Source organism: Thalassophryne amazonica, chromosome 6 (assembly GCF_902500255.1).
Source record: "Thalassophryne amazonica chromosome 6, fThaAma1.1, whole genome shotgun sequence".
NCBI classification, from domain to species: Eukaryota; Metazoa; Chordata; class Actinopteri; order Batrachoidiformes; family Batrachoididae; genus Thalassophryne; species Thalassophryne amazonica.
In genome coordinates this window covers 24,809,653-24,835,200 of record NC_047108.1, presented here as the reverse complement: position 1 = coordinate 24,835,200, position 25,548 = coordinate 24,809,653, and the positions used below count along the sequence as shown (strand labels likewise).

Genomic DNA, 25,548 nt, shown 5'->3' with positions numbered 1-25,548 from the left:
TTTTCATTATGTGGGTACTACAACCCCTGGCAAAAATTACGGAATTTCCGGCCTCAGAGGATGTTCATTCAGTTGTTTAATTTTGTAGAAAAAAAGCAGATCACAGACATGACACAAAACTACAGTTATTTCAAATGGCAACTTTCTGGCTTTAAGAAACACTAAGAAATCAAGAAAAAAAACTTGTGGCAGTCAGTAACAGTTACTTTTTTAGACCAAGCAGAAGGAAAAAAATATGGACTCCCTCAATTCTGAGGAATAAATTATGGAATCACCCTGTAAATTTTCATCCCCAAAACTAACACCTGCATCAGATCAGATCTGCTCGTTAGTCTGCATCTAAAAAGGAGTGATCACACCTTGGAGAGCTGTTGCACCAAGTGGACTGACATGAATCATGGCTCCAACACGAGAGATGCCAGTTGAAACAAAGGAGAGGATTATCAAACTTTTAAAAGAGGGTAAATCATCACGCAATGTTGCAAAAGATGTTGGTTGTTCACAGTCAGCTGTGTGTAAACTCTGGACCAAATACAAACAACATGGGAAGGTTGTTAAAGGCAAACATACTGGTAGACCAAGGAAGACATCAAAGCGTCAAGACAGAAAACTTAAAGCAATATGTCTCAAAAATCGAAAATGCACAACAAAACAAATGAACGAATGGGAGGAAACTGGAGTCAACATCTGTGACCGAACTGTAAGAAACTGCCTAAAGGAAATGGGATTTACATACAGAAAAGCTAAACGAAAGCCATCATTAACACCTAAACAGAAAAAAACAAGGTTACAATGGGCTAAGGAAAAGCAACCATGGACTGTGGATGACTGGATGAAAGTCATATTCAGTGATGAATCTCGAATCTGCATTGGGCAAGGTGATGATGCTGGAACTTTTGTTTGGTGCCGTTCCAATGAGATTTATAAAGATGACTGCCTGAAGAGAACATGTAAATTTCCACAGTCATTGATGATATGGGGTTGCATGTCAGGTAAAGGCACTGGGGAGATGGCTGTCATTACATCATCAATAAATGCACAAGTTTACGTTGATATTTTGGACACTTTTCTTATCCCATCAATTGAAAGGATGTTTGGGGATGATGAAATCATTTTTCAAGATGATAATGGATCTTGCCATAGAGCAAAAACTGTGAAAACATTCCTTGCAAAAAGACACATAGGGTCAATGTCATGGCCTGCAAATAGTCCGGATCTTAATCCAATTGAAAATCTTTGGTGGAAGTTGAAGAAAATGGTCCATGACAAGGCTCCAACCTGCAAAGCTGATCTGGCAACAGCAATCAGAGAAAGTTGGAGCCAGATTGATGAAGAGTACTGTTTGTCACTCATTAAGTCCATGCCTCAGAGACTGCAAGCTGTTATAAAAGCCAGAGGTGGTGCAACAAAATACTAGTGATGTGTTGGAGCATTCTTTTGTTTTTCATGATTCCATAATTTTTTCCTCAGAATTGAGTGATTCCATATTTTTTTCCCTCTGCTTGGTCTAAAAAAGTAACCGTTACTGACTGCCACAATTATTTTTCCTGATTTCTTATAGTGTTTCTTAAAGCCAGAAAGTTGCCATTTGAAATGACTTTAGTTTTGTGTCATGTCTGTGATCTGCTTTTTTTCTACAAAATTAAACAACTGAATGAACATCCTCCGAGGCCGGTGATTCCATAATTTTTGCCAGGGGTTGTACTCTGTGGGAGGTAGTTTGGGGACATGTGTGGCTGAAGAGAGTCATGGGTTCAGTCCCCCAACCACAGAAGCAAACATAAGTGGGAAGGCAACAGAACAGCACTTGTTTCACTTTCATTATTATCAGTAAGGTGCCCTTGAGCAAGGTCCTGAATCCCCAGGTTGCCCCTGGTGTTGCTGAGAATAATATATGTTTTAAAACCTTACAACAGCGCTGAAGATGTTTAAACATGTAAAAACAGATTGACACTGACACTGGTGTCGAACACATTTTACCACGTGATAGTGTTTAGTGTCGATATTCAACTCTGCATAGAGTTGATATTTATTTTAGTATGGTGTCTTGTTTTAAGTGTCAACACTTTTACAGGTGTTGAAATAAAGCTGCAAGATGTGGACCTGCAGTTTGTTTGTTTTTTTTTTTTTTTTTTTTGCAGTGTAACTTTATGTGTATATTCTTTTAACCGTCACAGCTACAATTTCTTGACTTCATTCCAATGTCCTGTCTTTTCCAGGCTGTACATCTGTTAGAACAGAGTGATTTCTTATATTTTTGTTAGTTCACATGACTGCATACATTATATACCTGTTTTGAGCTCAGTCTGCTCGAATGACGTGGTCCACACTTTAGTAGCTGATGTTAGTTAGCTGGGCATGGCCAATTTTATCTTTGTTCTTATCGGTTCATTACTTTCTGCAAGACTCAGTCAGGTCTACTCAGCCAGAATCACTGAAAACTCTTTTTAACACACCACAATTCCATTAACTAAGATAGAGCAAAAACTAAGAGGTGATTTCCAAAAGACATGGCAGTGTCCTGAGAAAAGGTCAAATAAGGAGAAATGGTTCGATCACTACTCAAACTACGTAGACCCATATTCATTTCAGCACATGATCTGCAGCAAGGATCAAAAATGTCCTTTTCCACAAAATCTTATGTGGACTGTCATCACCGTTATCTGAACAAAACTCTCAACCAGTGCACATGCAAAGTCATGCCCACAGAACACAGTGTAAAATAAAAACAGAAAACACATTGTGGAAGAGCTGGATGAGAAATAAAACATCATGTTGCTTCTGATGTTGAAACTACTGAGCCGTGTAAAAACTGAAGTCCATAACTGTCGAATCCGGCCCCTGTGGAAATTTCACTTTCAGGCTGTGCCTGTTATTCATGTTTTTGATGTGTTTAAGACTTTGATCACTGAATTTTCTTTTCCCCATGAAATCATCTCACAAGCCTGTGGCTTCTGTGATCCCACACTGGAGTGCTGCACAGCATGGTTTTAAGAGCAGACATTCAGAAAATGTTGTGGTTTGTTACACCTGGACAGCAACAGAACTGGACTGTATATAAGATGGTTCTGAGATTGGATCATTAGGTAATACCAGTATGAATGCTATGAACAACAACTTACAGGTTCTACAGGTCAAGTTGAAGCATCAGTTAGGACTGAGACAGTTCCATCACACAGAACAGTGCAGTTAAAGCTGTTCTCTTTTGTTTCTTTGACATGAAAGCTCTCTTGTTTTTTTTTTTTGTTTGTTTGTTTTTTTCCACTCAGGCACATTCAGGACCCCGCCAGCCAGAGACTGACGTGGAACAAGCCACCAGAAAGTGTCCTCGTCATCAAGAAGATCCGAGATGTCAGTCTGATTCAGCCTTTCAAAGAGCTGTGTCGCTTCCTCACGGAGGTATGATGATCCTGTACTCCGTGTTTTACTGGGTTTCATCAGTGAACAGAAGTAGCAGTATGTGTATCTGTTGAGGAGTCATGGTCTGAGAAGAGAGAGTCCCTGCTGTCACATGCCATGGATGGAAATGACTCCATGTGTCCTGGGTTCAAGTGTGTGGTGTAACAGCAGTTACACCACACACCCTTTACACCCTCCTCAGGCCAGCAGAGGGGAGCTGCAGCTTATGAATAGACTCACTGTGATTTAACCTATTTATATTTTAATTATATTGTCCATATGAAATGCCCTTCACAGATTCCTAGAGTATAACTTGACTCTGTAATATTTTTTGCTGCACCTCAAGAGTCTCCTCTTGAGGTGCAGCTATGCCAGTCTGTGCGTAGTCAGTCCCATCAGATCCCAGAAGTTAAGCAGATCTCCAGGCAATGTGGATGGGGGTCTGGTTTACCAGTGTGTAAATGAAGGATGCCTATTTCCACATCCTGGTGTCAGTTCACCACAGGCAGTTCCTCCGGTTTGCTTTCAAGGGACATGCATACCAGTTCAGAGTCCTCCCCTTTGCAGCAACGCTGTCTCCTTGCAGGCTTGTGGGATTCTTCCGTATCTATAGGACTGGCTTGTGTGGCTGGCAGCAAGCACTCAACGACAATCAAACCCTACTGCACCACATGTCACCTCCAGGGTCACTGGGAATTTCGCAAAAAGCTCCTTGACCCCACGCCAACGTGGTTTTTATTGGCATTGCGGATAGCGAGCCATCCAGCCTTGATTTCGACAGTCAATTTTCATAAAAGACGACCGAAAAAGCTGTGGACGACTTGCTGAAAGCTGTCTAAAATGCAGAGTTTTTCAAACAAGCTGTCTGTGTGTGCAGAGCTCCGCTGCTTTTATTTTATTTTTTTAAGTATTTGTTTGAGATCGAGGGTTAATGTAGTTGTTTTATGTTTAAGCACAAAACGTGACAGAGGAGGAGAAAAGACAGGATGAACTCCACCATCACACGAAAATGTACTCCAGTCAGAATAAAAATACAAGCTGGTAATGTATGTTATTTTTCAAAGTTATTAGGCTGCAGCTATATGCTTTATTTATTTCAAAGTAAGTTGCTTATTTTCAAAAAAATGGGGAGTCAAATCAGCCTCCATTGTTCTGTTCAGTTTATATCAGAGTTTTCCTGCACATGCCCAGGTATTTTTTTTTTCTTCTTTATGAGTTTGGCATTTACATTAGTTCTACAAAGTAAAAAAAAACAATAAAAATGTTAACACTTTTCTTTATAGCAGTTCTATAATTTCAGAAATGCAACAGAAAACAACAAAAAAAAAAAGAAAAAGTTGGGACTATATGTAAAATGAAGATAAAAATAAAAATGCTGCACTATTCCCAGTTTCTCCACTCACACCCACAGAAGCAAACAGTTCTTTCAGAGTTGTGTCTTGGTGGCTTCCCTCACTTGTCTCCTTTCAGCATGGACATTTAGTTTTTGGTAACTGCCTAACTGATACAGATTTACTATAAAGTACCACACTGTTTGTATTTCTGAATGATTGATGTAAATAAAGTCTAAGAAATATTTAGTGAGTTGGAAATGTTCATGTATTCATCCTCTGACATTTCTCAAGAAAACTGGCTGGAAAAATAATTAATTCTTATATTTAGAATAAACTGCCCTGTCCCAACCTTTTTTTTTTTTTTTTTAAATAAAACTGACCTCACAAAACATGAAACATGTTGGTTTTATACAGTCTGCAGTAAATAGAAGTCAAAGTAAATGTCAGGATCATTATGGGTTTCCCACCACCACATTTTTCATATCATCCAAACTTTTCTGATTTGGAGTTATAAAAAACAAAACAAAAAAAAAAAAACAATTAAAAAAATATAGGTGAACTGTATATAGAAAAACAGTTTGAGCTGTTGAGCTATTTTTGGAAGACGGGACAAAAGTGGCACAAGGTCAGAATTACAGAAAGTGAAGTATAAGGTGCACAGTACATTCACATAAAAGCAGAGGATCATCTAAGAAAATGTTTATAATTTTACATACATTCAACACAAAATGAAAACATTTGATCATGCTATTAATTTACAAATAAAATATTGATTGAATACATGTGCATAATGTGATGATTAATGCTACACAGAGGCTCACCGTCGGAGGCTCTGAGGTCTCAAATAACCGGGGCCACTACCTTGGACCAGGAGGACCAGTAACAAAATTAGTGCTACTGGTCCTGACCAGTAGGGTCAAAAAATGTGCTCTCATATACTGTTGCTGATGTCACCCAGGTCACGCCCATTAACATGACTTTGTTGGTATAGGACTTGACTTCTGCGCATGCGCACGTGGAATAATCCAGGTGCTAAGCACTGTCCTCTGAAAGCCATCCGGAATTTATAGGACCATAGTTACATACGTAGCCCTCCTTCTACATACAGAAAAAAAGGTGTGACTTACATTCCGGTGTGACTTGACAGTTTGTTTTTCCTCTTCGAGAGGCGTTTCTTGATGTGCGAATTATATTTTGTAAAATACAGTATTCAAGTCCTGATTTTTCAGGTCTCCACTCACAGGTCCTGTCTTAGTTTGGGCTGTTCTGAGGACACCAGCTGTCAGTTGTGATATCCTACAATGTCAGCTGCTCCTTTTAGTCCCAGATGCAGTTTTGTGTCATGGTCAGGACACACTACAAGTACAAAGCTGACCCAATGCTGACAACTCCAGCGACTGGACAAGGCCAAAGGTCCTTTTATGTAAGACAGATCGTGATTTATGATATACTCTTCTGGAACAGTTCAACCCCCCCGGACCTTGGACTGTTCAGTGAGGTGGTGCATGCAGCGTCACACAGCACCAGAGTTTGGTCCTCTCTTTGGTTATTTTCTCAGTAATGGAGATAAATGTGTGATTACAGAAAAAGAACTGTAATGGGATTCGACTGGGCTTCAAGACCAGGACCTGTGGGCAGCGTGAGAGCACGTCATATTACAGCTTATTTGTTGCACAGTAGAAAGCATTGCTATAACATGGATTAAGACTTCCCAGACCATAATCCATATCACTTCTGTCCACTATTATCTCCAGTAATGTTCCAAAAGTCACCCTTTTTCAGACTGTGCCAAAACATGGCACATTGCACTGCTGAGATTTGACTGAACATTTCTGAAATTTCTTGGACTCTTTGCCTTTTTCCAAAGAGGTTTTAGGCCCACTTGCATCTCTTTGTCCATCTGCCCACGGTGTCTAGAAATCTGATGGCTGCACTGGTGTAAATGTTCATAGTTACACCCACAGGACAGAGAACGAAGTTGAACGTGACGTTCTTGGATTTTCTCAGCTTCACCAGCAGTTAATCTTTGGGTCATTGTCCGTGTAGAATAATGGCCAACAGATGGTTAGCAGGTCAACACTCACTAAAACATGAATGGAAAGTCCAGTTTAGATTCTGAATTTAAAAGAAAAGGAATATTGCTACATTAACTTATGTCACTGGAATACAACAATCTTTTTGAGTTTTTTTTGTTGTTGTTGTTTTTTAACAAATAGTTTATGGAAAGCACCTTGTTTTAGAGCGAGTCGTCATTGTCATGAAAGATAGGGCAGCATAAGCATTTGTATAGGTGTGGCTGCTGCTAATCTTGTCTTGTTTTACCTTGTTCTAGGTGAAAAACATGATTGTTTATGTTGAAAATAAAGTTCTGGAGGACCCAGCTATTTCAGGTGATGAAAACTTTGGGGCCATCTCAAAGAACTTCTGCACTTTCAAAGAAGGTATTAAAACCAGCATTATGTGTCTGAGTGCAAACTCCATGTACAGTGCTGTGCAAAAGTCTGAAGCACTCTCATGCCTCTGTGTCATGCAGTTTTTCTTTATTACTATGTCAGCAAAGACAACAAATGTGATAAGAATCATTGAATAATGATTAATCAACTTTACGCTCTTGGGGAAAACTGGAACAGTTCATCCATTCATTTAGTTTCAAAGATCATAAAGTTTATTAACTTTGATTATTCCTTAACCCGGCCTCCCACTGCAGGTATTGGGTGTGCTGTAGTGTGTAATCTGTTGTACTATTGGCATGTAGAATACTGTAACCTTTCATGAAGTTTTAGAAAATGATGAAAAAAATTCTGATGTCGCGACACACTGTGAACCACGAAAGAGAATAATCAGATGTAATCTGTGCTGATAGATATGCATCTTTTACTTTAATTTTACAGTCAGCTTTAGTTTTTATTTTGTCACATTGATACCAGCTTCAAAATTAAAGGCTAACATTCAAATACAATGCAGACTGTTTTCTGTTTTGGTAGAGAGTGCTTTCATTGATCTTAGTGGGCATCAGAGCAGCCGGTTATTGTGTGCTGGACGGTGTGTTCACAGACACACCGATGTTTGGTCTCTTAATTCTGAAAATAAAATATACATCCATAATTCCATGAAAAACATGTCGCACTCTTCAGCAGAAGACAGTTTTTCAGATGTTAACAGATATATTTCAGCTTTGTAGAAGTGTCTTGTTATAAGCACAGACATTAGCATATAGACTGCCCACAGTGCTGTTATGAGCATGTCCAGTAGCTCCTGTATCATGGGACTGTGTTCAGTGTCACTTGTGATTGGCAATAAGCTTGCATATAATTAGATATAATATTATGACAGAACTTTACACTGCTGTTGTGGACAGTCAGGCATGATTTCCTCATGGGTCGAAAATAAGCAATGGGAGACCAGCCTTAGTGTTTAATATGCTTTATTATAAATTATGATATTAAGAAGGTTTTCAAATGGGTTTGATTCCCAATCTCACCTGTGGCCTTTCTGTGTGGAGTTTGCGTGCTCTCCCACTGTTTGTGTGGGTTCCCTCCAGGTGCTCCGGCTTCCTCCCACATCCAAAGACCTGCAGGTTAGGTGGATTGGAAACTTTAAATTGTCCATAGTTGTGCATGTGGGTGTGAATGTGTTTGTTTGTCTATATGTGGCCCTGCGACAGACTGGCGTCCTGTCCAGGGTGTACCCTGCCTCACGCTCTATGACTGCTGGGATAAGCTCCAGCTTCCCCTCCCGAGTGAGTGAATTCTACATCATGGCTAAGGTTTTTGTGCAGTCCTCTACTGTGTCTCTGAGGTGATGGGGATTTTAATAGATTGTTTCCTTGATGTTTCAGACTTTGATGACCTCTCCAATCGTGTTGATTTCATTATCTGTCTTGGTGGAGATGGAACTTTGCTGTATGCATCTTCCCTCTTCCAGGTATTCCAGCTTGTTTTGGTTGTGGATATCACTTTAAAATTGCTTTTGTCTGTTTATAAAAAGCGTCACTCTCCTTACTTGTTTTTGAAGGAGAGCGTTCCACCCGTCATGGCCTTCCATCTTGGCTCCTTGGGCTTCTTGACTCCATTCAAGTTTGACACTTACCAGACTCAGGTCACCCAAATTATTGAAGGTGTGTTGTAATCCAGCAGTCTGTGGTTGCTTGTGAGATATTATTTTTAAATGGCTATTGTTTTGTTTTCATGGCACATGTTGTTCCGACTTTTAAAAATGTAACCATTTTCAGATTTCCGATATACATTTTCTGGTCAGCCCTTTTGACACCTGTGAATTTTAACGACAGAATTCCAAAAATGTTGAGAAAGGGATTCAGTTTATAAATCTGTTTACAGGTAACGCTGCCATAGTCCTGCGCAGTCGCCTGAGCGTTTGTGTCCTGAAAGAGAATGGGAAGAAGAAATCTAAAGTGGATGAAAAAGGCTTGATCCTCATCAACGGAGAGTTTGAAGGAAGCCAAAAAGCCATGCAGTACCAGGTAATCTCTCTGAGCCTTGAATGGGCACTGAGCAACATTTTGGCCAGTCAGCTTTACTGATGGCAGAAGTCCGAGAATGACAAACAGAATAATTTGTTTATCTTTTCTTATGATTGTCTAAATCACAAGGAATTTATATTTGTGAAACATTTCTAAAAGCTAAAAACAGAAAACCTGGATGGTGACACGTGATTTATGATTTCTATTAAGAGTGATACAGGTGAGCCTTGAACTCATGCGAGTTGGGGTCCACAAAATCTGACCGCGACTTATCTGAAACTATGAGTTAATTAAGTTAACCCAACAAATTTAGAATCAGTTTACCTTGCCATATTATAATAGTTTTGATGATTTGAACTGTGATTCCTTCCTGGATTGTGATGATTTTTCATCTGGAGTGGGTTTGAGATCCTTTTTTCCCTCCTCCGGCTGCTGCAGGTCAGCAATGAGGGCTTTGTCAGTGCGGATGATTCTGGATGATCATTTCTTCATCAGGGGCCTCATGTACAAAGCGTGCGTACGCAAAAAAAATGTGCCGTATGTCCGTGTCCACGCCAATGTTCGGATGTATTAGAAGTGAAATGACCGTGGAAATGTGCAGTACGTAACGCAAAAATCCTGGCTGGCATACGCACGTTTCTACAGCTATTGTTCCACTGCCCACACATAGAGCTTATGTTGGGAACTGTTAATAGTGTGAAAACATGAAGTCATTAGTGTTGAGACACAATTATGAACAATTAACACACCCACGTGTTTGCTAATTATATGGGTGGATCTGTGTAGGCTCTCAGTTGTCCGGGTGGTTTCCATAGTAGAGAAGCTTGATTCTTCGACTGGACTGGGTTGCTTGACGTGAGGACGTTTCGCTTCAAATCACAGAAGCTTCCTCGGCTAAAATTCTTGCTCTGGTAGTCTGACTTCTGTCTTGACTCTTGTAGAGAAGAATAAACCAGAAGCCAACAAAAGCTGGAGTTTTTAACCTAACCAGACCCCTCCTACAGAGAGGCCAACTGCTATAGGCTAGTGACTAAACAATAGCTCTAATTAGCACCTATTGTGCTCTAGTTAGCACTCTCCTTGGCATGTCCTGTTTGTGGATCAATCAATCAATCAATCAATTTTATTTATATAGCGCCAACTCACAACAAACAGTTGCCCCAAGGCGCTTTATATTGTAAGGCAAGGCCATACAATAATTACGTAAAAACCCCAACGGTCAAAACGACCCCCTGTGAGCAAGCACTTGGCGACAGTGGGAAGGAAAAACTCCCTTTTAACAGGAAGAAACCTCCAGCAGAACCAGGCTCAGGGAGGGGCAGTCTTCTGCTGGGACTGGTTGGGGCTGAGGGAGAGAACCAGGAAAAAGACATGCTGTGGAGGGGAGCAGAGATCAATCACTAATGATTAAATGCAGAGTGGTGCATACAGAGCAAAAAGAGAAAGAAACACTCAGTGCATCATGGGAACCCCCCAGCAGTCTAAGTCTATAGCAGCATAACTAAGGGATGGTTCAGGGTCACCTGATCCAGCCCTAACTATAAGCTTTAGCAAAAAGGAAGGTTTTAAGCCTAATCTTAAAAGTAGAGAGGGTGTCTGTCTCCCTGATCTGAATTGGGAGCTGGTTCCACAGGAGAGGAGCCTGAAAGCTGAAGGCTCTGCCTCCCATTCTACTCTTACAAACCCTAGGAACTACAAGTAAGCCTGCAGTCTGAGAGCGAAGCGCTCTATTGGGGTGATATGGTACTATGAGGTCCCTAAGATAAGATGGGACCTGGTTATTCAAAACCTTATAAGTAAGAAGAAGAATTTTAAATTCTATTCTAGAATTAACAGGAAGCCAATGAAGATAGGCCAGTATGGGTGAGATATGCTCTCTCCTTCTAGTCCCTGTTAGTACTCTAGCTGCAGCATTTTGAATTAACTGAAGGCTTTTCAGGGAACTTTTAGGACAACCTGATAATAATGAATTACAATAGTCCAGCCTAGAGGAAATAAATGCATGAATTAGTTTTTCAGCATCACTCTGAGACAAGACCTTTCTAATTTTAGAGATATTGCGTAAATGCAAAAAAAGAAGTCCTACATATTTGTTTAATATGCGCTTTGAATGACATATCCTGATCAAAAATGACTCCAGGATTTCTCACAGTATTACTAGAGGTCAGGGTAATGCCATCCAGAGTAAGGATCTGGTTAGACACCATGTTTCTAAGATTTGTGGGGCCAAGTACAATAACTTCAGTTTTATCTGAGTTTAAAAGCAGAAAATTAGAGGTCATCCATGTCTTTGTCTGTAAGACAATCCTGCAGTTTAGCTAATTGGTGTGTGTCCTCTGGCTTCATGGATAGATAAAGCTGGGTATCATCTGCGTAACAATGAAAATTTAAGCAATGCCGTCTAATAATACTGCCTAAGGGAAGCATGTATAAAGTGAATAAAATTGGTCCTAGCACAGAACCTTGTGGAACTCCATAATTAACCTTAGTCTGTGAAGAAGATTCCCCATTTACATGAACAAATTGTAATCTATTAGATAAATATGATTCAAACCACCGCAGCGCAGTGCCTTTAATACCTATGGCATGCTCTAATCGCTGTAATAAAATTTTATGGTCAACAGTATCAAAAGCAGCACTGAGGTCTAACAGAACAAGCACAGAGATGAGTCCACTGTCCGAGGCCATAAGAAGATCATTTGTAACCTTCACTAATGCTGTTTCTGTACTATGATGAATTCTAAAACCTGACTGAAACTCTTCAAATAGACCATTCCTCTGCAGATGATCAGTTAGCTGTTTTACAACTACCCTTTCAAGAATTTTTGAGAGAAAAGGAAGGTTGGAGATTGGCCTATAATTAGCTAAGATAGCTGGGTCAAGTAATGGCTTTTTAAGTAATGGTTTAATTACTGCCACCTTAAAAGCCTGTGGTACATAGCCAACTAATAAAGATAGACTGATCATATTTAAGATCGAAGCATTAAATAATGGTAGGGCTTCCTTGAGCAGCCTGGTAGGAATGGGGTCTAATAGACATGTTGATGGTTTGGATGAAGTAACTAATGAAAATAACTCAGACAGAACAATCTGAGAGAAAGAGTCTAACCAAATACAGGCATCACTGAAAGCAGCCAAAGATAATGATACGTCTTTGGGATGGTTATGAGTAATTTTTTCTCTAATAGTTAAAATTTTATTAGCAAAGAAAGTCATGAAGTCATTACTAGTTAAAGTTAAAGGAATACTCGGCTCAATAGAGCTCTGACTCTTTGTCAGCCTGGCTACAGTGCTGAAAAGAAACCTGGGGTTGTTCTTATTTTCTTCAATTAGTGATGAGTAGTAAGATGTCCTAGCTTTACGGAAGGCTTTTTTATAGATCAACAGACTCTTTTTCCAGGCTAAGTGAAGATCTTCTAAATTAGTGAGACGCCATTTCCTCTCCAACTTACGGGTTATCTGCTTTAAGCTGCGAGTTTGTGAGTTATACCACGGAGTCAGGCACTTCTGATTTAAAGCTCTCTTTTTCAGAGGAGCTACAGCATCCAAAGTTGTCTTCAATGAGGACGTAAAACTATTGACGAGATACTCTATCTCACTTACAGAGTTACAGTGGATGGACTGCCCAAAATCCACAAACAGGACGTGCCACTCAGGCCTATTGTATGTAGCACAGATTCTATCACATACAATTTGGCCAAGCACCTCAAGTGGATTTTGGCTCCTCTAGTGGGTAACTCAGACCACCATGTGGCGAACACACAAGATTTTGTGAACAAGATCAAGGACCTGCAGCTGGAGGCAGATGAAACTATGGTGTCATTTGATGTGACTTCGTTGTTCACCTGCATCCCCATCGCTGAGGCCATCTCAGCTGTGAGGCAGAGACTGCTGGAGGATGTCTCTCTACCTGAAAGGACCAAACTCACACCAGACCACATCTGCCAACTCTTGGAGATCTGTCTTAACACCACGTATTTCCTGTTTAGGGGGAATTACTACAGGCAGATCCATGGTTGTGCGATGGGGTCTCCGGTATCCCCCATTGTGGCCAATCTGTGCGTGGAGAGAGTGGAGAAGACAGCCTTGACGTCGTTCACGGGCATCTCTCCCAGTCACTGGTTCAGATATGTCGATGACACATGGGTTAAAATCAAGCAACAGGAGGTCGAGGACTTTACAGAACACATCAATTCAGTGGATTCCAATATCAAGTTCACACGTGAGGATGCCAGAAACAACCATTTAGCCTTCTTGGACTGTGATGTTATGATTGGAGAGAACAGGCAGCTCCAGACAGAGGTTTACAGAAAACCCACTCGCACTGACCAATATCTGCTCTTTGGCTCAAACCACCCCCTTGAACACAAGCTCGGGGTGATCAGGACTCTTCAACACAGAGCCCTACAGGTGCCCACAACTGCAGAGGGAAGGGCTAAAGAACAACAACTTGTACGGAAAGCCCTCACAATATGTGGGTACCCACGATGGTCCCTGGACAAAGTGCAGAAGTCCCAGAAAACAAAGAAACCAGATAGACAGGAGACGGAGACAAGAAGAAAAGGAGTGTCTCTCCCTTATTTAGCAGGAGTAGGGGAAAAACTACAGAGGATCTTCAGACAGCACAAAATCCCAGTTTACTTTAAACCGGTTAACACCTTGAGACAGAAATTAGTTCACCCTAAGGATAGGATCCCTAGTTACAAACAGAGCAATGTAGTGTATTATATCAGATGTCAGGAAAACTGTAACGAACACTACATAGGTGAGACTAAGCAACCTTTAAACAAGAGGCTATACCAGCACCGCAGAGAGGTCGCCAGTGGACCTCAGTCTGCAGTTCATCTCCACCTGAAAGACACTAACCACACGTTTGAGGACAAGGAAGTTAAAATGGTTTGAGAGAGGTGTCAAGGAAGCATTCTTTGTAAAACAGCTGAAACCCAGCCTTAACCGGGGGGCGGGTCTCAGACACGCTTTGTCCCCTGTTTACAATGGGGTACTCAGGTCAAAGCAGTTTCAGTCTTTTGTTCATGGTAATGAGTCATTCACGTCATCAGGAGAGTCGTCAAGGGAGCCATCAGGGGAGGCTTCCATCCCATCATTAGGAGAGTGCTAACTAGAGCACAATAGGTGCTAATTAGAGCTATTGTTTAGTCACTAGTCTATAGCAGTCGACCTCTCTGTAGGAGGGTTCTGGTTAGGTTAAAAACTCCAGCTTTTGTTGGCTTCTGGTTTATTCTTCTCTACAAGAGTCAAGACAGAAGTCAGACTACCAGAGCAAGAATTTTAGCTGAGGAAGCTTCTGTGATTTGAAGTGAAACGTCCTCACGTCAAGCAACCCAGTCCAGTCGAAGATTCAAGTTTCTCTACTATATGGGTGGATATAAAAGTATGTGCAAAGTGATGCATAAAATGGCACTAACAGTGGCTGTGTTAGCGTTGTTAGAGGACCTTGCAAATGGTGCAATCTGGGGTGAGCGTGTATTCGGGGAGCAAGAGGATTTACTTGCAAGTGCCAGTAATTGGCTCATAAGCCGATTTCGAATACCAAGGCCAGTGTTACTGGAGTTGTGCCCAGAGCGCAATACAACGAGAAGCCGGGGGTTGTCTGTGCCCACCCAGGTGCTGACCACGCTGTGTTTCCTGGCAATAGGGTCACTCCAGCTTGAGCTCGCTGATCGGTCAGGTGCCTGTCAACCTTGAGCCGATCCATGCCAGCTGTGTGGAACGCAGTCACCCAAATGTCATCCAGATGCATCACAATCCAACATTAAGGGCTCCTTCACACATAGTATGAATAAGGGCAAATCACGGCAGAACAGGCAGCTCGTACGAGCGAACCACAAAAACATTGAGCCAATGGGCAGGCGTGAACGAACCCACTGCGAAGGATTCATGCACGCGACGGTTTCATGCCTGCTCGTGCACGAAACTGTCACAGCAGGAATGCAGTGCAAAGCACTTTAGGCAACTTTGTTGTGATTTGGCGCGATATAAATGAAAATAAATTGAAATTGAAATTTAGCAGCTGGAACATGTGTAACCACAGCATGCAGCTGGAAGTTTACCACTGTGCTACCATCGCCGGCCTGTAAATGGTGCAGAAAAATGCCTGAAATCAACAAGGACATGGATGAGGTGCGCTGTGTCCGACCGCTGCAGCCCGGCGCAAAGGCGAAATATGTTTTATGTATTTCCACAAGTGGACAGTAGGCAGAGACACGCGCCTCATGGAGGAATGTTGTAAGTTCATGTCCTCCAGTTGGGACATCCAGAAGCAGAGATCACAACAGCAGCAGCTGTGGGCGGAAATGCCCCCCTGTCCATTCAGCGCCCAGACCAAAGTGTTGCTCTGTGTTATGTGGTCATTCATTTTCGTTATTTGTTATGTAATTGTGTATGTAGGTATTGTTGTAATTATTTATATGCCTGTCCTGGCGGTGGTTTGTGCACTGAGCCGTCATCCAGCTGTCAGTGTGCTACGATCAGCTGACAGGCCCCTCCCCGTGTTGTATGCGCTCAGACCTGCCTGGCTGGCCCCCATGTGATCAGATCTGTACATACATATGCATTTTATGCAAGCGTGCACCCCCCCCCCCCCCGGCACGCCACATGTGTTGGAGGGTTGGAGGGGTGTCACATTCGCCACATGTGTTGCTTTTTGCAACACCACAGTCATGGGGGCACTTAGACAAATTTCACATCCAGCTCAAAAGTGATTGTCTGCTGACTGTTTTCGTGCTAATAGTATGAATGGCTGCACATTTTCTAAGTGTCAAGTGACCAGTGTTAGATGTTCGTGTGTGTCACCTGGAATTTGGCCGACACCTGTCACAAGAGATATCGAATGGGCTCACTGTGCATAGGTCAACATTACTGAAATAGTTTTATGATAATAACAGTGCACGTTAAACCTGCACTGACTTGACATTTGTGTCAGGATGCTGTGACAAATTAATAACAGTTGAGTGACAGCTCATAAAGGCACGCTAAGCTACATAAGGTAAAGGACAGATTTCATCCACCCCAGGAGCCTTGCCACGGAGGAGCTTTCTAACCACCTCGGTGACTTCGGCCTGGGTAATGGATGAGTCTGCCTCTGAGGCCCCAGTCTCTGCTTCCTCTTCGGAGGACGTGACGATGGGATTGAGGAGATCCTCGAAGTATTCCTTCCACCGCCCGACAACATCCCCAGTCAGGGTCAGCAGCTCCCCACCTGCACCGTAGACAGTGCTGGTGGAGAGCTGCTTCTGCCTTCTGAGGCGTCGGACAGTTTGCCAGAATTTCTTTGAGGCCGATCGATAGTCCTTCTCCATGGCCTCCCCGAACTCCTCCCAGACCTGAGTTTTTGCCTCTGCGACCGCACGGGCTGCGGCACGCTTGGCCTGCCGGTACCTGTCAGCTGCCTCCGGGGTCCCACCTACCAACAAGGACAAGTAGGACTCCTTCTTCAGCTTGACGACATCCCTTACTTCCGGTGTCCACCACCGGGTTCGGGGATTGCCGCTGTGACAGGCACCAGAGACCTTGTGACCACAGCTATGAGCGGCCGCATCGACAGTGGAGGTGGAGAACATGGTCCACTCGGACTCCATGTCTCCAACCTCCCCCGGGATCTGGGAGAAGCTTTCCCGGAGGTGGGAGTTGAAGACCTCGCTGACAGAGGGTTCCGCCAGTCGTTCCCAGCAGACCCTCGCAATACGTTTGGGCCTGCCAGGTCTGACCGGCTTCCTCCCCTCCCAGCGGATCCAACTCACCACCAGGTGGTGATCGGTCGACAGCTCAGCCCCTTTCTTCACTCGAGTGTCCGAGACGTGGCCGAAAGTCAGATGATACGACTACAAAGTCGATCATCGACCTCCGGCTCAGGGTGTCCTGGTGCACTTATGCACACCCTTGTGGGTGGTGGATGTGTGCTCAATTCACGCAAGCTTTTGTACATGAGGCCCCTGGAGTAGGTTTGAAATCTCTTTTTTTTTTCCCTCCTCCAGCTGCTGCAGGTCATCGATGAGGCGTTTGTCAGTGTGGACAATTCCGTACGATAATTTCTTCATCTGGAGTGGGTTGAGAGTCTTTTTTTTTTCCTCCTCCAACAATGATGAGGGCTTTGTCGGTGCGGAAGATTCCTAACAATTCAAAGTTTTTGGATGCAACTCTTTAGATAATTACTGCCTGTGTTGCAGACCGAATGGTCCCCCCTAAAAAATGATTCGCCTTGCCTTCACTGTGCACGTGTCATTTAGGACCACAGCAGCTCGTCTGAGTCTGACTCTCTGCACCCAAAGAGATCAGATGGATTAGTGTGATTATTAACCATCAGATGACAAGGTAAAACCTCTTAAATCATTCTAAAGTCAGTTTTAAGCAGAAACTAGGCGATAATTGGCAAGTCGTTATTGACGCTTTGAAATGATGTAGGCGCCGCAGCAGTTGCTGCGCTCCGATCGGTCCGCCGTCTTTCATTACAAAATAATGCTGAGTTTATGTGGAAATGATTGTTGTACAAAAGCTTCAGAAATCTGTCGCTGAGATAGATGATGACTGGAGTGCAGTTTGAAGCAGAAACGAGGTGATAATCAATGAATTGTTGGTGATGCTCAGAAATGACGCTGCTGAGCTCCAAAATGACGGATGCGCAGTGAAGGCAGGGCGGACTGATTTTTAAGGGGGAACCATTGGGTCTGTGACACCGGTTCAGATTGGGCCGCAATTTACACACACATGTGGCGGGTGCATAAATTCTGGCCCAATCTGAACCGACAGTAAGGATCTAAAGAGTCGCATCCAAAAACTTCAAATCGACAGGAATCTTCCGCACAGAAACCTCTGCCCTCATCACAGCTGGAGGAGGAAGAAATCATTGTCTGCACTAACGATCCCTCCCAAAAAAATGGTCGAATCAAAACTGTCTTTTATAGGTAGTCTAAATTTTCAGGGTCCACAGCTTAACCCCGCACAAAAGTCGGGGGTCAACGGGGGTTTACGCGTGTGCAGGTTAACGGGGCTTCCCTGTATTTAGTCCATTTATTCGTGAACGCTGAAATGAAGGGACTCTGAAAATGTGTGTAATTCCTAAATGGTAAATGTGATAAATTTGTTAAACTCATTGAATTGAAGTGTTAGTTTACACTGCGAGCACATCTGGGGTGTTTAATTTCATTTCAAAGTTGTAGACTTGTACAGATGCGAAAGTGTAAAAATGGTCACTGTCCAAACAGTTCTGGCTGTCTGGACTTTGATTTTTGTTGGTGCTGATAAGCCAACTGAAACAAAGAAAAACAGTGTTATTACAAAAGCCTTTGGCTCTTTCCTGAAATTTGCTTTTATTCAGTTTTTACTTTTTGTGAGAAATGATTGCAGTGATTCGCAAACACCAACACACACAAATAACAGCAACAAAAGTCCACATCAGGAGATGAACAATGACATAAAGTGTTTAACATTTTAATCTTTCCGTGCGTCAAGAAAAATACCCAAGCACGCTAACAGTTGACTACAGTTTCTACTTACTCGTCCGTGACCACAGAAGGATGAGTGTTGACACACTCAGCACACTGGGTGAACATTTGAATGGATGGTGATGTCACGTGTTGTGAACAGTGATAATGTGTTTGTGCGGTGAAGAGAGCAGACAAGTTGGTGCATTGTGTTCACTCGACTGTGCACAAGTCAACATTACTGAAATAGTTTTATGAAAACACGCTAAGCTACATAAGGTAAAGACAGGGCAGTTCATTTACATTGCAACCGGAAAGTATTCACAACACTTCACTTTTTTACATTTTGTCATGTTACGTCTTAATTAATTTACTGGAGTAAATGGAGTAAATAATTTTTTTTTCTCCTCATATTCTGCTCACAATACCCCATAATGATAACATGAAAAAAGTTTTTCTTGAAATTTTTTGCAAATTTATTAAAAATAAAAAATTAATACATCACATGTATATAAGTATTCACAATACTCAGTACTTTGTTTGATGCAGCTTTGGCAGAAATTACAGTCTCACATCTTCTTGAATATGATGCCACAAGCTTGGTGCACCTATATTTGGGCAGTTTTGTCCATTCCTCTTTGCAGCACCTGTCAAGCGCCATCAGGTTGGATTGGGAGCGTCGGTGCACAGCCAATTTCAGATTTCTCCAGACATGTTCAATCAGATTCAGGTCTGGGCTCTGGCTGGGCCACTCAAGGACATTCACAGAGTTGTCCTGAAGACACTCCTTTAATATCTTGGCTGTGTGCTTAGGGTCATTGTCTTGCTGAAAGATGAACTGTTGCCCCAGTCTGAGGTAAAGAATGTTCTGGAGCAGGGTTTCATCCAGGATGTCTCTGTAATTTGTTGCATTCATCTTTCCCTCAATCCTGACTAGTCTTCCAGTTCCTGCCACTGAAAAACATCCCCACCACTATGCTTCACTGTAGGGATGGTGCCTGGCTTCCTCCAAACATGATGCCTGGCATTCACTCCAAAGAGTTCAATCTTTCTCGCATCAGACCAGAGAATTGTGTTTCTCATGGTCTGAGTCCTTCAAGTGCCTTTTGGCAACCTCCAGGCGGGCTGCCATGTGCTTTTTATTAAGGAGTGACTTCCGTCTGGCCACTCTGCCATACAGGCCTGGTTGGTGGATTCTGCAGAGATGGTTGTCCTTCTGGAAGGTTCTATCTCCACAGAGGAGTGCTGGAGCTCTGACAGAGTGACCATCAGGTTCTTGGTCACCTCCCTGACTTAGCTCCTTCTCCCACAATCACTCAGTTCAGACAGGTGGCCAGCTGTAGGAATAGTCCTGGTTAATCCACTCTAATTCCATTTACAGATGATGAAGGCCACTGTGCTCATTGGGACCTCCAAAGCAGCATAAATGTTTCTGTACCCTTCCCCAGATTTGTGCCTCAAGACAATCCTGTTTCAGAGGTCTACAGACAATTCCTTTGACTTCATGTTTGATTTGTGCTCTGACATGCACTGTCAACTGTGGGCAGGTATGTATGTAGACAGGTGTGTCTTTCCAAATCATGTCCAATCAACTGAATTTACCCCAGGTGCACTCCAATTAAGATGCAGAAACATCTCAAGGATGATCAGTGGAAACAGGATACACCTGAGCTCAGTTGTAAGCTTCATGGCAAAGGCTGTGAATAGTTATGGACATGTGATTTCTTAGTTGTTGTTGTTTTAAATAAATTTGCAAAAATCTAAAAAAAAAAAAACTTTATTAACATTGTCATTATGGGGTATTGTGTGTAGAATTTTGAGGGGAAAAAGTTAATTTCATCCATTTTGGATCAAGGCCGTAACATTAAAAAATGTGGAAGACGTGCAGTGCTGTGAATACTTTCTGGATGCAGAGTAAGGTGATCATTTGTCAAAACAGTTCATATACATGTTTAAAGTGTATGTAAGCAGGAGGGTAAATGTAACATTACCTTGAAAAGTCACACATGCACATATGTTAAACAAAAGCTGTTATCATGACCAGAAAGGGTTGGAGCGGGAATCTTCAGGCACCTCACAATTCAATTCAGTTATGATTCACAGGCCTGCAATCTTTTTTTTTCTGTATATGATTTCTGTTTTCTCACTGTGACTACTCTGAACTTTTCAAGTCAAAGTGGTAGTGACGATCCAAAAGTCCTCTCACTCGTGGACAAGACCCCGAGGTACTTGAACTCCTTCACTTGGGGCAAGACCTCATTCCTTACCTGGTGTAGGCAATCCACATGGTTCTGCTGAGAACCATAGCCTCAGATTTAGAGGTGCTGATCGTCATCCCAGCCGCTTCACACTCGGCTGCAAACCAATCCAGTGAGTGCTGGAGGTCACAGGCCGATGAAGCCAACAGGACCACATCATCTGCAGAAAGCAGTGATGAGACCTTGAGCCCACCAAACTCCTCCCCCCGACTATGCCTTGTTATCCTATCCGTGAATATCACAAACAGGATTAGTGACAAGGCGCAACCCTGGTGGACACCACCGAAAACAAGTTCTACTTACTGCTGAGAACACAGCTTTGTGAGTACAGAGATTGGATGGCCCTGAGAAGGGGACCCCCTCACTCCTGCAGCATCTTCCACATTATTTTCCGGGGTACCCGATATGCCTTCTCCAAGTCCACAAAACACATGTAGACTGGATGGGCATACTCCCAGGCCCCCTCCAGGATCCTTGTGAGAGTGAAGAGCTGGTCGGTTGTTCCACGGCCAGGACGAAACCCGCATGAGACACTGAGTCGCATGTACTTGTCAGAATATTTCAAACTGGAACGTGCACAGTGCACTCCACCACAATGTGCTGTCCAGTTCCTGTTGAAATAGTGTTGAAGCGGATTTTGGGTGCTCAGCCATGATACTCAGTAAATAGTATGTTTGGATTCTTTCTTTCCCCTTTATGAAACAACAGAATGAGTCTGCTTTCTGTGGAGCCTTTAACATGCCGAAGGAGAATGAGGATAAAAGTGAACTGTTCAGTTTGTTTTTTAGACTTTGAAGTTAAAAATTATGATCAATTTTGGCCAGAACTCATCTCTAGAGGCTTCTGGCTTGCAAAGTCGGGGAGCTCAACCAAATTTGTGGGACCCCGTGTTAGGGGTGTCAACTGCTGTGCAGAAGACCACCCTTCAGAACAGGATCAGGAAGCAGCACCACAAATGATGGCAGAGCTTGAGTGACTGCAGGCAGGCAAGACAGCTCGTGGACGCACCAAACCTAAGGTTTTTCAGGGAGCTAGTTGGCCTGCCTAGAAGTATAATAAGTACAGTGGTTGGGACTCTCACAGGTCACAACCTATTGAACAGACATAGAATGGTAATGAGACACCAACAGTTCATTACATATACAGCCTGTGGGGAGGAACCTGAGACATCACGCCACTTTTTGGGCCAGTGTCCAGCATGGGGTAGACTGAGGCAGGCGTTTTTCTGTTCCTTTATTTTGGAATCTGACCAGATTGGGAAACTAAAGTTAAGAAACCTGGTATCCTTTATCAAAGCTACCAAAAGGTTTAACTAGGTTGGCTCATTTTAGGGGAGCAATGGGCCCTTTTGTTGTCTGTGCTGTACTGGGCTGGTAGTCCACCTCCTCTTCCCTAACCTAACCTAGAGGCTTCCTGTCCTGTGATGTGTCGCATGTAGTCCAAAACCAAATGGTTTTTCTCCACTTTCATCTCACACACAGCGATGACCCCACCCACCCCCAACAACAATGAACAATAATCTTATCTATAATCTCTCTTTTTTAAAAGGTCGTGTCATTTATTTCCTCTGGCTGAATGTAAATGTTAAAGTAGTGTATTGGCTGTGTTTTAGGTGCTGAATGAGGTGGTGGTGGACAGAGGGCCGTCCTCGTACCTGTCCAATGTGGACCTCTTTCTGGATGGACACCTAATCACCACAGTGCAGGCAGATGGTGAGTGGACACCCAACACGTCAGCCGATGCTCTGAGAAAATAAAACTCTAAAATGATAATGATTTGATTTACACAGGTCCTCTTATCTATTACCACTGCTAAGTGAGATTGTCATTTATAAACCGCTTTAACTAAATCTGCAAAAAAAAAGGTACAAAAAAAAATGGTTATGCTGGTGGCATAATGATGGATGATTACACACCACAGTTTTGTTGTAGTGTTAATTCGATAAATAATAACTTGGAAGGTAGTACATAACTTTAGCCTTTTAGGTGTTGACATTAAAATAGGAGCCTTTGGCTGTGACATGTTGTCTTCTTGATCATCGTTTTTCCACCATCAGAAATAAGATTTCACTTCTTAAGTTATGACGATACCAGTGTCACGGTGTGTGGATGCTGCTCTCACTGCCAACAGCAGTCTTAACTTTCTACCGGCTTCTCATTGAAAACAACAGAACGTCTAGTGTTTACCATCTGATATGCATCTCCAACATGTGAAAAAAAATCAGAATTGTGGATTTGTTTGTCTTTATACTAAGTTTATATCTATCATTATATCTAAGACAGGACTATAAATGTGCAAACAGAACAAATCGGTAAAATTTGTTGTCACACTGCAGGTTCACTTACAGCGCAACTTTACCAAATGTAGAGAAGGAAAATATCAATCATTCATTCATTTTTATAGAACACTCAGCATGTCCGTCCATTCATCCATCCGTCCGTCCTTTTTTGCTTGTTAGCACGATATCTCAAGAATCACTTGACCAATTTCATTCATATTTAGCACATGGGTGTACTTGGGTCATCTCCCAAAACGTTGTATTGTTGATTTGTGGGGGCTCTGTACTCGCTTACTCCAATTAAGGGTCGGGCGGAGGAGTGTGCGTGCAGGTGTGAATGTGTTTGTCTATCTGTGGCCCTGTGATAGAATGGTGTCCTGTCCAGGGTGTACGACACCTCACGCCCTGTGACTGCTGGGAAACTAACAATCAGGAGTTAGCATTTTTGCCATCAGTTACCAGTTTAGTTTGCAGCTAAGAGAGCATACACTAGGGTGACCACATTTTGATTCCCGAAAACCAGGACACTCGACCTGGCAATGAGATACTCAAATGATACTTGAATGCCGGTCAATTTAATGGTCCAATGAAAAAGAATGAAAACCAGGACATTGTCATCACTTTCTAAAAAAGAAGCCAGGGCAGGACACGAAAACAGGACATGTCCTGGGAAACGGACCTTTGTTCAACCTAGGATACACTGATACCACTTTATCATCATATTCACAACCCTATTGAAACATTAGGTCCTGGACAGCAACCACTGTGGCAGATAATCAGGCAGGGTCTTCAACACGGAAGTTACCTGCGTGCTCAGTCATAGTCATAGAAACGCACCACATGTCCACAGTGTTGTCACTGACATTCTCTCACACTACAAGCAACACTCAATACTGAGTTTTCCTAGATATCTGTCCATTCAACACAAAGTCAAAGGAGGTACCCAAGGATTCCTCAAAGACATGAAAGACACTTATTTAATCGTGTCTTTTAAATTGTGCTTTTTAATCTTTTCATTCTTTTTAATCTGTTTTCAAATTGTTTTTATATGAGGTGCCTTGAGACAGTGTTGTTGTCAGATGGCGCGTTATAAATTGAATAAATTGAAATTGAATTAAATTGAAAGACATCAAGTTGTCACCAAGTCTCACAACCATACAAGACATGAAGCACCAGGACCCTACAGACTCTAATCTTCATTGTCCTGAAAACACAGAGTTGTGATTTCTTAGGTTTTTTAAATTTTGAATAAATTTTCAAAAATCTCAAAAAAAACAAACTTTTTTCACATTGTCATTATGGGGTAGTGTGTATAGAATTTTGAGAAAGAAAAAAAGAATTTCCTCCATTTTGGAATGAGACTGTAACGTAACAAAATGTGGAAAAAGTGAAACGCTGTGAATATTTTCTGGTTGCACAGTATTGCCATCGCCAAACGAGTGTCCAGTGACATCATGACTTCATAAGATCCTCCCAGCTTAGCAACAGCCCAGTACCTCATTATGGTCAAAATCATGATCCTGGTAACAGCATCAGTATGTCTTTAAATCTAACAGACTGGTGTCTGGAATGTTAGAGTTTTATTGGAGCGTTCTGTGACAGCGTGAACAGCACCAATTATTAGGAAAACATTGCGCTGTCTTGTTCCATCTCTATTTTCTCACTGATGTGTTCGAACTCGGCATGTCAGTCTCATCACTGACAACGATTCGATACGCACCTCGATACACTACCATCGATACAATACATATAGTGATACATGACGATACTGACAATACAGTGTGATATGATTCACCTCTGTTCCTGATTTAATGCAGTCTGATATGTATTTCATGGCAATTCAATTCCTCAATGCGATTTGGTGCGATACGATTAGGGATGGGTATTAATATGTTTTTATTGATATCGATGACTAGGGTTGGGTATCGAGAAACGGTTCCTTTCGGGTATCATTAAGAAATGATTCTATCCACCGACATCAATAACCTTTTTACTTAACGATTCCCTTATCGGTCCTTCGAGTGGCCGTTGTTTTGGGGGGTGTTTGTCAGGAAAATTATAATTTCTGTACATTAATTACAGACCCTGCAGCGGGTCTGTAATCAACTTTTCTGCAGCGCGGCTTTGCTTTGAACCTTGAACCAATCGAAGCAGTGCTTCGATCATTGCTTCGTTGATTAATTTATTTCTTTCGCTTTCCCCCGCTAAAACCCTAAGGAGCATAATGCTGTGAGTATTATTTACCTTTTTTATGTTAAACCGACCTATTATGGTCTTCTGAAACAGTTGACGTATTTTATGACAAAAACTGGACCGATGCTAACACGTTAGCATGTCTATGGCACTTTCAATGTTAAAA

At 42.3% G+C, this 25,548-nt stretch overlaps 1 protein-coding gene across 2 annotated transcripts in view; it reads left to right on the top strand.

The window, feature by feature from the left end:
* nadka (NAD kinase a) overlaps positions 1 to 25,548 on the top strand; it is a 118,116-nt gene that overhangs the window by 85,050 nt on the left and 7,518 nt on the right. For both annotated transcript variants that reach the window (XM_034171904.1, XM_034171905.1), the window contains 6 exons: positions 3,270 to 3,399; positions 7,066 to 7,174; positions 8,572 to 8,657; positions 8,748 to 8,850; positions 9,071 to 9,213; positions 22,524 to 22,623. In XM_034171904.1, coding sequence (XP_034027795.1) covers positions 3,270 to 3,399; positions 7,066 to 7,174; positions 8,572 to 8,657; positions 8,748 to 8,850; positions 9,071 to 9,213; positions 22,524 to 22,623 — 671 coding nt within the window. The remainder of the gene's footprint in view (positions 1 to 3,269; positions 3,400 to 7,065; positions 7,175 to 8,571; positions 8,658 to 8,747; positions 8,851 to 9,070; positions 9,214 to 22,523; positions 22,624 to 25,548) is intronic.